The sequence below is a fragment of the Bombus fervidus genome, chromosome 19, assembly GCF_041682495.2.
Source record: "Bombus fervidus isolate BK054 chromosome 19, iyBomFerv1, whole genome shotgun sequence".
NCBI lineage: Eukaryota > Metazoa > Arthropoda > Insecta > Hymenoptera > Apidae > Bombus > Bombus fervidus.
The window spans coordinates 3,341,380-3,357,214 of record NC_091535.2 but is presented as its reverse complement, the minus strand read 5'-3'; the positions used below and the strand labels follow the sequence as shown (position 1 = coordinate 3,357,214).

Below are 15,835 nucleotides of genomic sequence, written 5' to 3'. Positions count from 1 at the left end.
TTAGTGACAGGACGTAACGTATCGCGAGCCTTTAAATTATATTTTATACTCGTTGCCACGTATAACGAAGTTTGTGGAACAAATGTTTATGGAAATTCATATTTTTCTAAACGCAAGTGAAAATGTAGAACCTAAGCATAAATTCGTCTCGCACATGAAATTTTGTAACGAACGCTACGCTTTCGATGTTTCATATATATTTTTACATATTACGTACCTTTAAATTTCCCACAGCTGCATTAACATTCGCGGCCTATGGTATTATGTAAGACAGCTAGCAGTAGAAATAGTTGCACGTATTTCTGCCGTATACTATATATAAAACAGGTGTGAAACGCGGCTCATAATACGTTTCACAGTGCCACTTCCTCTTTCGCGCGTTTGTGTGCAGTAGGCGAGCGAGTGGGGCGCTGGTGTCGCGTCGTCGCGTCGTTCGACGACCTCGCAGTCGAGAGGAGGATCGTTCTCGGCTTTTCACCGATTCCTTGTAGAAAGTTTGTCGATAGGAGGCGCGACAGCCTTGAAAATCGCCGCTGCCATCGTCCAGATGATCGACTCGATGCCAAAAAAGGTGTCACGGACGTGATAAGTGGCGAATTTAGAATTTCAAAGATAATTGGCTGTGCCGCTAACATTTTACGTAACATCTTACGAAAAAGCAAAGCTTATAAAAATGTATTCCTTTTCCTCTTCCTTTTTTAGCTATTCTGTTTCATAAAACTGAACAACTTTAATCGCTTTCGTAAATCTTACGACCACATTTTCACAGATTCGTGGAATTTTCCACTTCGACGAAACTTTTTTTATCTTTCGTTTTACTCAGAACAGACTGAAAAAGTCTCGTTTCATTCAGACTGAACTGAGTATTGTGTGAGCTTTGTTCAGAATGATAATTGTCAAATATAATATTTTCCAAAAGGATGTAAACAATTTTATGGAATTCGCAGTTCTCAGAACTTCATTTCCGTAGAGTTTCTTCTACATTTTCCAAATTTCCCGTGACGTCATGTAGAAACGTTGAACGATTACCCTCATACACCTCCTCTTACAAAGAACGTTCTCTAGCGGAAATGGGTTAATCGTTCGAGTACAAAGGAACGCGATCGCGAGAAATTACAGGTCTGACAGAAATCTGACGTGTAACGTATGTCAACAGACTCGACCGTTCTTTTTCGTCATCGTTCTTTTCCCATCTTCCAAAGAAGCCGAGATAAAAAGCTAACCACAACTGTGGACTTGCTATAATGAAATAGAACGTCCATTTCCTCTTTTCTGATTATAAATCAAACTGCAGAAAACAGAGATATAAAACTGAACAGAAAGAAACGATAGAATAATGTCCATCGTAAGACAGCCAATTACCCAATACGAAAAAGAAATTGAAGCAGAAAGTTTTCGTAATTATCCAGTCGGTATACGACTTCCTACTTTTCCTACTTGTTAAAACACACGTGATTCGTAAGTTCAAAATCATTTTTTTTTTTTATTATCATTATTTACTTTGTACTTTACAATTTAACTCAATTCGGTAAATTTTTCTACTTTTGGCTACCCCTAGTGGGATACTATCTTCTAGTTTGATTATTTTATTTCTCAAAATCTTATTGAGAAAAAGTTACTATCAGATGGTACATACTTCTGTGAGAAAAAAAAAAAGTAAAAATTTGCTTCAGGAATTAAATTTCACTCAAGCTATCTATCCATGATTAACTTCGTGATGTCTTTTTGTTCTGCTACTTTGAAAACACCCACGAACAGCGAAAATATCAGCTAAACTCTCATAAAAGGAAGACTAAAAAGAAAATACCCCACTGACATCACTAAAGAAATAAAATAGTCAAATTCGAAGATGGTATCCCGCTGGGGTTAGCCATCCACTTTTTTTACTTAGCAATAAAGCTAGAACAATTTACCAAATGTCCAGCTGGACAAATTATAAAATACAAATTAAATAATAAAAAAAAACTCGTCTGGTTTTCCAAAATGGAATGATCCTACTCGCCATCAGCCAACAATCATAAACTCTACTTCTCCACCGACCTCTCTTTCAGCAAATACAAACAAATCTAGTCGCTGAACGCATTACGAACAACTGACCGATCGAAGATCGATGAGTCATCGATGGCCACCGCGACATCCGTCTTAATTCATCAGACTCAGACTTTCTCGTGCCGAATTGCAACAGCGCCTTAGTATCTTGGAAGATCGTTCCGTGAGTCTCAGGATCGATAGCCCGGTTCTTCCCCAGAGGAAAGTTTGGTGCCGCGGCTTTATTAGAAACCGTCACGGCAACAAAATATCGCGAGCGAGGCATCTACGTATCGGCGACAAGCGGAAATTTATCGACGATATTTCTCGGCCTGAAGTATCGACCCTCGTTTCCATCCAACGAGCAACGTTGTTCCGCGCGCGCCTCATCCCCTTCCTGCCATACCATTCTCCTCTTTTCCCCCACCACTCTCTATCCCTACTTCTTCGCTCTCTTTCGTCCCATCTTCCCATTGCTCCTCGCAAAACGATTTATTCCTGCCACCTCCCCACTCCTCGTCCAACAATCTGAACGCTCGAGATCACGTGGATCGGTCGCCGGAATAATTAGACCCGTTTCGAATCGCTTAATTAGCTTGGAAAAGCAGAAGGCGCGTTTTAAAGAATGGCTTTGTGGAGGGGGAAGTAGGTCGTGAAAAAAAGGCCGGCCTCTTGTCGACAGTAGTCGGAAAAACCGACGCAAGTTCACGGTCGTGTCCCCACTTCCTGTGAAACTGGGTTTTCCTCTTTTTTCCTCTCGTGGCTACCCGGTTTGTTTCAGTGCACCAGCACGCAACTGGGATACGCTTGCACTTTATCGAACTTTCTAACGCGTGCACATAAGGTTTTCATCAATTGCTTATGTACGTTAACTGTTCGTAAAGAACAGAACACTTACAGAAGCTGGGGTAAGGCTAAAAAATTATTAAGAGGTTTAAGAATTATGATCAGAAGGTTGAGGAATTAGCTGGCTTGTAACGGTAGACGATACATTCAATTTTACAATGGCGATCTGATCGATGGCACGAGCAAAGAATTTTGTGTTATCATCATAGGATTTATTTATTCAGAAATATTAGAAATTAGGGTTTCCAATAATTTCTATTCTAAATCTTAAGTTTATTGATAGATGCATCTATTTACAATGGATTAACGATGGTTATTTAACATGAACTGAATACAGTAACGTTGTATAACTAAGACAACTAAATGGATAATTCACAACTCACAGTTAATAGTTTGCAACTCATAACAACTTGGCAACTCAACTCTCCACTCCTCACAACTCCACTCTTAGTTAACGACTGCCTGGTAATTCGTCTTTCTCCCTTAAGCATCCCTTTGTTATTTCTCACACCCCCACCACTTACGTGTTCCGTAACCGTCCGCGATCATGGTCATATCACAGAGCCATAAATTAGCAACAGAAAAATCAAGGATATCTAACGAACATCCTGCAGGCCATCAAAACAACAACGTAGAGGGTGTTGCAGTGTGAGAGATTAATAACAACATGGCCACCTCTGACCTGAGCGCCCTCCATAAGAGCCAAACCCATAGTATATAAACCTTCGCAAAATCAGATACTCAATTCTAACATTCTTAACTGTCACTCTGCTGGATTCACGTAACAAACTCTGCCAGTACACCTAAAGTCTGAATTTTGTCTTACCTTGCTCGTGAAACGTTTCAATTTACGCGAAACCATTCGAACCAGTGATTTTCTTAATTTCACCACTCCCCATGTCTTCAACGTGACAGTCACGTAGACCTTCCTCCGCGTGACTATTCTACTGAAGGACCAACGACACATTGATGGGCCACTCGGCCCATTGAAGTTTCCAGACCCTTTTAGGGTTAGGTTGAGGTTAGGTTGAGGTTAGGTCTATGCTGTCGGCACTAAGCTTTTTTGCAACATTGTTTATGGTTCAGCCGATATTCCTTAGACAATCTGTTCACGATACTACATCAAATTAGGTGTTACATCCACTACTAAGAAGTTAATCTTTAGAATCTGATCTGTATTCGCTTGCAATTCAGCAATTGATCGTCGACCGTTAAGGATTCAAGAGGATTTGTCTCTGATTCCAAACATCGGATGATATAGGATTTGCCCTCGTCTTCTAATATTTACACCATTTTCCCTCGTGCAATCAGTCTTCCACCGCTTGACACCTATTTACAGTATCTTGCTAGACAATCAGCCTGCAACAGTGCTTATCGCTTGCTGTCCAGATTATTCAGCGCTCTCTGTTCATATTCTCATACAACTTCTGAGTCAGTCAAACGGTTACGATATTCCGCGCGATTCTTGACAATTCGTCAACTGCAGCGTGGAAAAGTATTTCATTGGAAAACAAGCGATAACGTATGGCAGCGTGGAAGAAACGATCGTAGTGGCAAGATGCGCGGAAGTGGGACGAAATCGTAACGTTGATAAGGTGTTGGATGCGTAAATACGGCTGAAAGTCAGATTTTCGCGAGAAGCGTGTCCCTTCTCGTCAGATAATCGTGTCAGAGGTCGTGGCCTCTATCTAATCGAGGCTCTGCAAACGCTATGCACCGAACAACGTACATGAGAGCTGAGAACGGATGGTCAGTCACGATCCGATCGTTAATAACTTAACCTGGTGCGTGAGAACTCGATCTGAAAATGCTGAAGTCGTATCTGTCCGTTCTATCGATCGTTTTACTATTTTCCACGATCGTCCTACCGGAGGAACAACCGACCTGCAGGCAGATAAAAGGGTACAAGGTGTGCGACAAAAAGGGAACCCTGATGGACGTCAGCCAACAAGAATTCGGGGAAACGCTAGAGATTCACGACTTGAACCTGTTAGCTATTCGAGAAAACACCTTCAAAAATCTAACGACCACGAAACTGAGCTTCGGTCTGGGTAACAAAATCTCCATGGTGAAAAAGAAATCGTTCAAAGGATTGGAAAAACTGGAACGGCTGGACCTAGACAGCAACGTTGTACCTCTGTCGCCGAACCTGTTCTCAGAACTGAAGCAACTGCATTCGCTGTCTCTGATCTTCAATAAGATCAATGAGATACCCAAAGACACTTTCGCTGACCTGTCCAACTTGATGTGGCTCTACTTGGGACACAACGACATCGAATCGGTGAACAAGGACTCATTCTCAGGATTATCTTCGTCGCTGACGTTCCTCTGGTTAAACGACAATAAAATCACCAGCATAGAGACTGGAGCGTTCAGTCAGATGCCAGAATTGACCCGTCTTCACTTGGAGAACAATAAACTAACCTCAATTCAGCCGGGAGTGTTACGAGGATTGCACAAGTTGGACGGTCTCTTTCTCGAAGAGAATGAATTGACCAGCGTGTCCAAGAACGATTTCAAAGGACTGATCGGTTTAAGGATTTTGAACCTGCATCACAATCAGATAGCAAGTATCGAGTCAGGAGCATTCTCTGATCTCAGTCAGTTGGAACAATTGGACCTGAGGAAGAATCAACTGACCCGAGTTGACTCCGGAGTGTTCAATGGACTGTCCAACTTGAAAAGGTTGGATCTCTCTGATAACAAGATCGCTGTAGTGCAATCTGGTGCGTTTGCAGGCCTTTCAGCGCTGAAAACCTTAATCCTGGCGAACAATAAATTAACTGACGTAGACAGAAAGGACTTTGGACTGACCAGTTTGACTATTCTGTATACGTAAGGCGAGGCTATTCTCTGCTATACGGAGTGTTGTACGCAGTTTGCAGAATGTAGAGATCGGTGTAATAAAGAAGTGTGACGTACATGTTAAATCAATGACCAACTTGTCTTTGCCCTCGCTTCATTTCATCAATTCTTACTTGCCAAGTAAAAATGCCAATATGTATATTGTATTGTTGACTTCTCCATAGTGTTCTGGGCCTCGAAACTTCTCAGACAACTGAAAGAAAAATTCAAGTCTAAATTGATTTAGCTTGCAATTAAGTTACGTTTGTAAAACTTAATCTAATGAGGGAATTGCTGGAACTATTAGGTTGGAAACTAAGTGATTGCGGATTTTGTCAATACCACATAATGACAAAATCCTCAATCACTTAGTTGCCAACACAATAGACACAGCGAGAGAAAGAACCAACTTTGCCCCAACTTTTCAAATATTTCTTTTTAAGATTCATAACTGTTGAGAATTGTGGATCTTAATCGCCAAAATAAATGTATAAGAATACTTATATTACACTTAGAATTGATTTCAAAATAGTTTCAGATTCATTTGATATGTGATTGACAAGATATTCGTGGATGCACATTTGCACGCGTCTCAGCATTCTCTTTGTCTCGCCATCTTCTATTGGCTTGGCAACTAAGAGATTGCGGATTTTGTCAATACCACCTAATGACAAAATCCGCAATCACTCAGTTGCCAACACAATAGACACAGCGATAGAAGGAACCAACTTTGCCCCAACTTTTCAAACATTTCTTTTTAAGCTTCATAACTGTTGAAAATTGTGGATCTTAATCGCCATAATAAATGTATAAGAATACTTATACTACACTTAGAATTGATTTCAAAATAGTTTCAGATTCATTTGATATGTGATTGACAAGATATTCGTGGATGCACATTTGCACGCGTCTCAGCACTCTCCTTGTCTCGCCATCTTTTATTGGCTTGGCAACTAAGTGATTGCAGATTTTGTCATTAGGTGGTATTGACAAAATCTGCAATCACTTAGTTGCCAAAATTTTCTCACTGTCCGAAAAGAATTTAATTAAACTTAATTCAGGACATTGTTTGCAAAATTATTTTAAATTCAATGATGTATTTTTATAACCTAAAATGACATCTGAAACATTGTAGGACTTGACAAGAACAAAGTTAAAAGCGATTGCAGATTTTTTTCAGTTATCTAATCCAGATTCATTTCAGTTCAAAGAAATCTTATTTTTGTTTGCTCGGTTTTTAAGGAGAATTCGTGTCGTGTGGTGTCAGATGTACGCGATTCTCGTTAATCTCCCTGGCCGACATTAGATAAGTGGAAACTTCTGTCGGTCGTTGTTCTTTCTGGCGTTATCAGTATGTAACAAGAGAGTGCGGCACGCGCGGGTCAAGTGTTGCGTTTTAAACGCGCACGCTATTCAACGTGAAATAAACGCAAGAAAAAGTGTCGACATTTTATTAGCCGAGATGCACGCTACACTTTTTAAACAACTTTCATTTCCAGCAAATTTCGAAATTTCTTCCATATTCCAAAAATAATTAATTTTTTTTTTTTATTATTTTTGTTAATCCGTAGAATAACAGAAAAATACGAAATTACAAACTGGAAGGCGCTTGCCGTTCGTTACACTAAATTCTAAAGATCCGAGCTTCGTACAGATACGTTTGTGTTACGTGCATTGCAGATTAAGAAAAAATTGTACTCGAGTTAGGGAAAGGAAGAGATAATGAGATGGGTGGAAGCTTTCGAGAAAAATATTCGAATCAGAATAGTGAAGTAGCTGTGGAAGCACTCCCTTGTAGGAATTCCAAATCCGACCCGGGAAAGTACGTGGAAATGGAAAAGGCTGTCGAAAAGAGTTAATGGCTGGACGAGAACGACTTTCTAGCAAATTGATCCAACTTCGTATTCTCAGTCTTCATCCACTTTTCCTTGAATATTTTAGTACGTAAAACATTCGTTCAGGATTTTGAAGATTTATATCTTCTGATGTTGGGTTGGCAACTAAGTGATTGCGGGTTTTGTCAATACCAGCTAATGACAAAATCCGCAATCACTTAGTTGCCAAGCCAATAGAAGATGGCGAGACAAAGAGAGTGCTGAGACGCGTGCAAATGTGTATCCACGAATATCTTATCAATCTCATATCAAATGAATCTGAAACTATTTTGGAATCAATTCTAAGTGTAATATAAATATTCTTATACATTTATTTTGGCGATTAAGATCCACAATTCTCAACAGTTATAAATCTTAAAAAGAAATATTTGAAAAGTTGGAGCAAAGTTGATTCCTTCTGTCGCTGTGTCTATTGTGTTGGCAACTAAGTGATTGTTGCCAAACCAATAAAATGTACATGTTTAAAAAAATACAGTATCGGTAGTTAAGCGAATAGATTAATTCTACAGGAAAATATTTGCAATCCTCGATAGAGAAAAAAGTGGAAGATAGGTTATAGGGAAAGAGAAGCAGTTTGCAAAATGTTGAGCTAAAAGCAATGCTGCAAATAAAAGTTTGTATAAAAGTATTAAAATGTAAGTATGTATGGAGAACACTAAAATTGGCTAGAGCTTGAATTGGATAAAGATATTTAAAGAAACAAAAAGGAAAAATACGTGGGAATATTAAAATGTTGGGTTGGCAATACCACCTAGTGACAAAATCCGCAATCACTTAGTTGCAATAGAAAGAAAAAATTGAGATACGTAACAAGGGAATTTCCAAATGATATCAACGTCAATCTGGATCTTCTCTGCTTTACGTGATGCGTAAAAAAATTTTGACGAGTGCTGATCGCAAAAATCTGGGAAAACGTTCGCGCCAGTAGCCACCTTCGTATCAAGGACAGGCAATTTGTCAAGATTGCGACCTTCGCACATAAACTCTGATCGATCTTGGCGCAATGGAATCAATCATTCAGCAGGCTAAACTCGTACTACGTACGTGTCGAAGGTTGACATTTCACTGAACGTTTCTTGGACGATAGACACACGATTCTTTAGAAATAATACACATACCGGAAATTTATAAAGCGTCAGAACAATGAACAATGAAGCATTGTTTATAGATTCTAAAAGCAAAATTCCTTAAATTAAACAACAATGATTAACGAAACCATCTCAATATCCTAACTCTGCTCGCTAATTCAATATTCAATCCTTTGTTCAATCATTCAATCATTCAGATTGCCCAAATAATGCAAATAATCTCAACTATGCAGAAAGTTTACACTAAAAACTATCTACCAGTCAAAACGACTAATTCGAATTCATAAAGGTTTACAGAAATTTTGTAAAAAGTGTTCAGATGTGGTTAGAGGCTTGCTTTCCCCATCGCTTTCATTCTGATTTTTTTATACAAGTTTCACTCTCAATTGTGTTACATTAATTTTGATATTAATTCTTCTCGCTGTTGTTTGAAAAGTTTTCTCAAGAAATAAATACACATACATACAATACATACATGTACTACATACATTTTCCACTCACCTGGTTGAGTTATTATAAAATTTTGATTCATTTCCTAAAGGTTCTTTAGGATCCTGCTAGAACCATCTATCGAAACGTAGCTAATTTTAGGTTAGATAAATTTACTTCTTATCGTCTTATCTTTCTCAGAAAGCTGCTCGATTACAATTGAGAAATCCATTCGTATCAACACAAAAGTTCGTATGCGCCGCGTTTATACTTGTCAACTGCTCCAACGACATGTCATCTTTTGCACGAGACGCGATATTCATTACAAGGACTCGCGTTAGAATCGTAGTGGTTAGCAGCGGCCATTGAATCGATACAAGTGGCGCCGGTAAAAGTGCGGTTTTTGAACGGTCGCGCGACATTACACTCGTGTGTATCGTTTGAAGAAACACATACTTGTGCGAGTCCCGTCTCTGTCTGGATACACGGTGTACCTAGAACGACAGGGGGAGCGGCAGAGACACCTCGGGTTTGATTTACAACGGCGATTCAGTGGCGGCAAAAACGCATTCATGACGCATCCGAGAAGAGCTGCGGAACGTGACGGGAACACCGAACGTGGTCGTACGTTAGACCGTTTGAAAAGCGTGAAATTATTAGGTTGCTGCATACGAAATGCCGTTTCTACGACGCTTGAATTCGACGGACCGATACTATGAATTCAGTTTCGTCTTATCTTCGATCATTATCGCTCGAATGTAGATAAACACTTAGATTTTGGTAACTATGACTAAAGAAGTGGAATCTATATGAAGATTTGTTTTATCCATTAGATATGCTGTATAATGAGTACTTTACTTTTGTTAATTTATATATTTTTTGCACATTACACTATTAGAATTTAATCTTGAAGTTAAGATAAATAATCTGTGGAAGACATAATGTTTGTGTTGAAATAATATTCAGTGATGTTTATTAAACAAAACTACAGAATCAAATGTATATAAATGAGTGATATAATTAACAACGTATACAAGAATTGTTGATTGTTGGCCAGTTACTTTCAGACTAGACGTAGGTAGTGACCCATGATCCCTTCAATATTTTGAGCCCCACTCTCTATACAGTAATGAGTATGACCTGTGTAAGTGTCCTGTGCAAATGCCTGTGTGGGTGTCTGTGTAAGGGTATTGTGCCTATACGTGAAATATCGTTGTATTCCAACATACACGTTTTTTTGCAAGTATTAGGACACTTACAGAAAGTGAAATTATCTGAGAAATAGTTAGAAACTTCCTGAATCATTTAAGGATTAATATTTGGTTCAAAATGTTGAGGATCACTGATAAAGCAACGAGTGGATGAATTTGTAATAGAAAAATATATTGAAATAAGTATAGGCATAAATATAAGTACAGGTATAGTGTACGAGGTCAAAATTAAATAAATTGTTATCATTATTTATTAATTGAATATATGATATTATTGAGGTTAAGTGATAGAGGAACGAGTGGATGAATTTTAATAGAAAAATATATTGAAACAAGTATAAGTACAGGTATAGTGTATGAGGTCAAAATCAAATAAAGTGTTATCATTATTTATTAATTGAATATATAATATTGTTGAGGTTAACTGATAGAGGAACGATTGGATGAATTTGTAATAGAAAAATATATTGAAACAAGTATAAGTACAGGTATAGTGTATGAGGTCAAAATCAAATAAAGTGTTATCATTATTTATTAATTGAATATATAATATTGTTGAGGTTAACTGATAGAGGAACGATTGGATGAATTTGTAATAGAAAAATATATTGAAACAAGTATAAGTACAGGTATAGTGTATGAGGTCAAAATTAAATAAATTGTTATCATTATTTATTAATTGAATATATGATATTATTGAGGTTAAGTGATAGAGGAACGAGTGGATGAATTTTAATAGAAAAATATATTGAAACAAGTATAAGTACAGGTATAGTGTATGAGGTCAAAATCAAATAAATTGTTATCATTATTTATTAATTGAATATATGATATCGTTGAGGTTAAGTGATAGAACAACGAGTGGATGAATTTGTAAGAGAAAAATATATTGAAATATAAGTATAAGTACAAGCATAGTGTATGAGGTCAAAATCAAATAAATTGTTATCATTATTTATTAATTGAATATATGATATTGTTGAGGTTAAGTGATAGAGGAACGAGTGGATGAATTTGTAATGGAAAAATATATTGTAACAAGTATAGGTATAAGTATAGTGTATGCTCATCCTCACTCTTACAGAGTTATAATACAATAAGAATAGGGAACACGTTCACATATTTATAGCAAAGGACATTACCAAAAAGTTAACCTTGGTCTGTAGCTGTAGCTGAAGACTACCTGAATTCATATTCAAGGGCACAATAATGTCCACCTCTCGTTATTTGGAATTTTTTCACTAAATTTAATTCTATTCGTAACAGCGGTCTTCAGGTCAAAAAGAATTTTAAGATGGATAAAGATATGGTATATTCAATATCACAACAAAAATCTCCAGTGTATCGCCGTTTGAACATCATTTTATCACGTACTTGCCACTACAGCTTAATTCGCTTCAGCTTGACAAATCTGCTCCGCGTATTTTTTTACAACAATCTCTGCTTTTAAGATCTGACAATCTCACTTCATACCTTTGTTTTAACATTCTTCGATCAGGAAAAGTTACAAGCCATATTAGAATATCAACATGTCTCCATATCTCGTAACATCTCGTTCTGATATTTTTAAATCGGAAAACGTTCATTCATGTTGTGAAGACACTATAGTTTATCTAACTCTCTTCAGCAGCTTGATGATATTAGCAAAACAATCCTATTCTACTCCTTCCAATGTGCAATATGTAGAATTATAACTGTCGAGGTATTTCTTTTTATGCATGTAAAATTATTCTACCTAGAAGAAACGAGGGTATCATGTTGTTTCAAAATTCGAATCAACAAATTTGTGGAATTGGGGAAGACAATGTATTCAGTTACTCTAATAGTTCTTGTTTCAATTAGAAATTTTCGCTTTTTAAGATGTCGTTTAATATCTGTTGAAATTATATAGGCTGTGGATGTCGTGTAAAATGTAAATTTACATTTTGTGACATAAAAGTGGCAATAGAATTGTTGTGTATTTAACGACGCTTAAGAAACTCTCCTTTATATTATTCCTCTGCTTGCCGAGATGAATGTTAGATACAAAGGGAGTTTCACACAGGAAATAAAAATCACCCTCTTTTCTTTTGTTCCAAGGTTTCTTCGTTCTTTAATTTGCATCTGTTCTATTCTACTTGCTCCATGCAAGAATATTATCGTGGATATGTAGTTCATCTTGAATCATTCATCGTTTTCCTCTTTCATTTTCTTTCTTAGGCTTATCGTTTACGAGAAAAACGCTAGGAAGTAATAGCATAAATACCCTATACATGGAATTCAAATTATTTCTAACAAAAATTGCCAAGAAACCAAAATTTCCATCCATATGTAAAAATGTACACAAATAGGTAATTTTAACAATTTTTACATACTCCGTAATCATCCCAGATGCTGCAAAAGAATTTGCAATTATCCAGCTCCAGTACTATTTTCAGATAAGTACGTACTTTCTCCAGCGTGCGAAATTGGTGAAAAACTCGACGACCTTGTAACCGGTTCATCTCGCTTGTCCTGACTTTAATTTAATCAAGCTTACACCGCCATTACAATATTAAGTAGATTGGATCGGACGCAATGATATCATAATGATAACGCATGGTCCTTCCAATTCGACTCTCTCTCGTATGACAATTGCTTCATCCGCTCGTAATAACTAGCCGAGTTAAACAGTTGCCTGGACCAGTCGCAATGGCGTTATTTTAATCTGTATATTTTTTTAAAAATCCTGTTTATTTCGTTTTTTCTTATTCCCATAATTAGTTGCTGTCGTTGGTAGAAGACCGTATGTATCGTCTTTCTATCTTTGTCGTATTCTTTAATTGATACGTATGAATTTGTTGATATTAGATCTTAGTTTTAAATCAAATGGCCGATTTTGGCTAACGAAGGAATTGGTTACAATTTAATCTTAAAAAGCGGATAAAAATAAAGTAAAAAATGCCAGAATATATTCCACACCGCTAATCCGAAACCTTGGAATATCTTAGGACACTAATAAAAATAACAAAAAAATAACAATAAGAAACTGATAAAAATAACTGGAAAGTATACTATGATACTGTATACTATGACACATTCTAGTCAATATCTATACTCGAAACTTTAATTAATATAATACACCAAAGTAAGAATTCCTTTCAAGAAACGGAGCTGCAAGTCCAAGTAATATCTCAAATATTTTGCGGGTCCAATAACTCGCAAAACGATAATAAAGCGTAGTAGTAATCTCGCGAAGGAGGCGTCGCGATGCTCGAGAGCGTCTTCATTCGTCGTTTCAAATATATATCTCTCCCTCCCTTCGTATCATTTCCTGTGCCTGTATCATGGTACGAATTGTATTATGAAACACGCGAAGACACACAGCTCTGGGCAGAAATCCGAACAATTTCCTTTCCTTCTTTGCGGTCGATGATACCGAGCGCTTTTGTGATCGAGAACACGCTGCGACACCGTTGCCACATTTCGGCCGAAGGTGCCCGAGTAATCTGCACAGATTCGATCTCGACGATAATACATCGAAAACTTCGACTCGAAACGTAGCCCCTTCACGGCACTGTTTACCGTTTCCAGTCCACACATCGGACACACTACAGCGTCGATATATACAACACATCGTGCAACTGAGAAGGACGATGTGTCATCCAAATAAGTTATATTTTGAATTTAATTTATTAAAGGCTACGTTTGTGTTAATACGATAATTCATTTGCAATCTTTGTTTCAATTAATATACATGACATTATGAAGTTCCGTTTTTAACGTTCCATTATATTATGAAAGAGAATCGACTAAGGATCTACTTCTTAGCTCTTAGCACCTTGTCCTCCATCATTTTGTCTTACACCTAATCTTCCTTAGAGATAACAGTGCTTCCTCAAGAGACCCGGCAGTTATATTTAGTCAGAAATTTTTATTAATGTGACTGTCTTACCATACTACATACAAATAAATTACTGTATTCTAGTTGTAATTTTCTATTATATGAGAAAAGAACAAATTGAATAAGACTGATAGTCTAAAGCGAACCAAATTAATTCTTAACTAAATTACGAGACTTCCTCAAGTACGTTCGTCGAGTATTCGTCAAACACCTCGCCGTGCCAATCGAAACTCCACGTTTCATCGAACCGAGATTTCTCGGATGCTTTGAATACAATTTCTCGAGAAAATGTTGCAATATTCTAACGAAGAATACATCTCAGCTTGACGTATCGTTCCATCTAAAGAGTTAAAGACGACGTTCCGTTTTGTCGAATCCCTTCAGAGAAATGTATAAAGAGAATATTCTCACGCAACTTTTTCCTTCGTCGTCCGCCATACGTTCAACCATACATACGAAGACATTAAGATGCTAGCTGTTAACGAAACACCGTGTATTATATGCATTTTATTGTAGACTCAGAAATCGCCGATATTTAGCTATTTACAATTTCTCCAAGCGAATGACTTTGTGCTTTGGTTTTAGCACTTGGAACATATTGGCGCGATACACATTCATATTTAACGCTAATATATATGTGTATTTGTGTACACGCGTAGTTAAGCATCTCTAACGTAAATATACACGATTGCGAAATTCGTCTCATTTTTACTTAGTTGTAACGCTAGAAGTGTTGTTCCATCGAGCAAAATATCAGGTTTCCTGCCTCCCCTTTTTCTGTTCCCCTCTTCTTGTAAGAGTTTCCTATGAAAGCACCGATATCACGGGCATTTGTCGTTATCTCCTTTATAATTAAAATTCTTCCGTAATTCTCCAGAAAAATTTATGATGCTGAAGTTATTGAGGCGTGCATCCTCTGTGCCAAGCCGAAACTTTCGTTTGCTCTTTAATCCCTTGAAACATGTAAAATTCAGGCTGAAGCGACCTCGAGGAAAAAAAACGCGAGGATTTAGAGGGGATCGCGCGAGAGTGGTAATACGATATATGTTAAACGGAAGTATTGGTGATATAAATGTGACGGATAAAATAAGCCATTGGATTTGAGAAATTTCTTTTTGAAATATTATTCGCTTACGAAATATTCTCCCAATTTGTAAATATTTTCTGGTCGCCGGAGAAAGGCTTTCGAAAATGTATTCTTAATTGCATTACATTCGGGAATAATAGTTATGTATTATATTTACGGAAGAAAAATAAAAATCCATTGTGAAAGATATAATACTGCATCCGTAAAATGTAAAGTAACAATGCAATTACATATATTCAATATATATTATTCAATATTTATATATATATTCCAGTAATAATTTCAAGCTGATTCCTCTAATATTGTTACTGTATCTTCTTTTTTTTGCTTCGATTCTTAAACGATGATTAAAGATTAAACTCATTAGAATATTAAACTGTTCACTGAATATTCTTGCAACATTCATCAGCATTGTTATACCTACAATGCCTGAATATATCACACTTGGAAATCTGAAAAATTTAGCTTCATCCTCTATAACCTAGAATTGTATGTATTCAAAAGAAGGAAAGATAGTAATTGTTATAAATAAACTATTTGACATC

At 37.0% G+C, this 15,835-nt stretch overlaps 2 protein-coding genes across 7 annotated transcripts in view; both read left to right on the top strand.

The window, feature by feature from the left end:
• The window catches only part of Btk29a (tyrosine-protein kinase Btk29A), a 351,109-nt gene that overhangs the window by 259,803 nt on the left and 75,471 nt on the right, over window positions 1-15,835 (top strand). The window lies entirely within an intron of this gene.
• On the top strand, window positions 4,597-5,804 carry LOC139996945 (uncharacterized). Its single transcript, XM_072021522.1, has one exon. The coding sequence runs from the start codon at window positions 4,682-4,684 to the stop codon at window positions 5,711-5,713; it is 1,032 nt and encodes a 343-aa protein (XP_071877623.1). The 5' UTR covers window positions 4,597-4,681; the 3' UTR covers window positions 5,714-5,804.

Coding starts and splice junctions, on each gene's coding strand:
- LOC139996945 (XM_072021522.1), top strand. CDS start 4,682: ATGCTGAAGTCGTATCTGTCCGTTCTATCGATCGTTTTACTATTTTCC.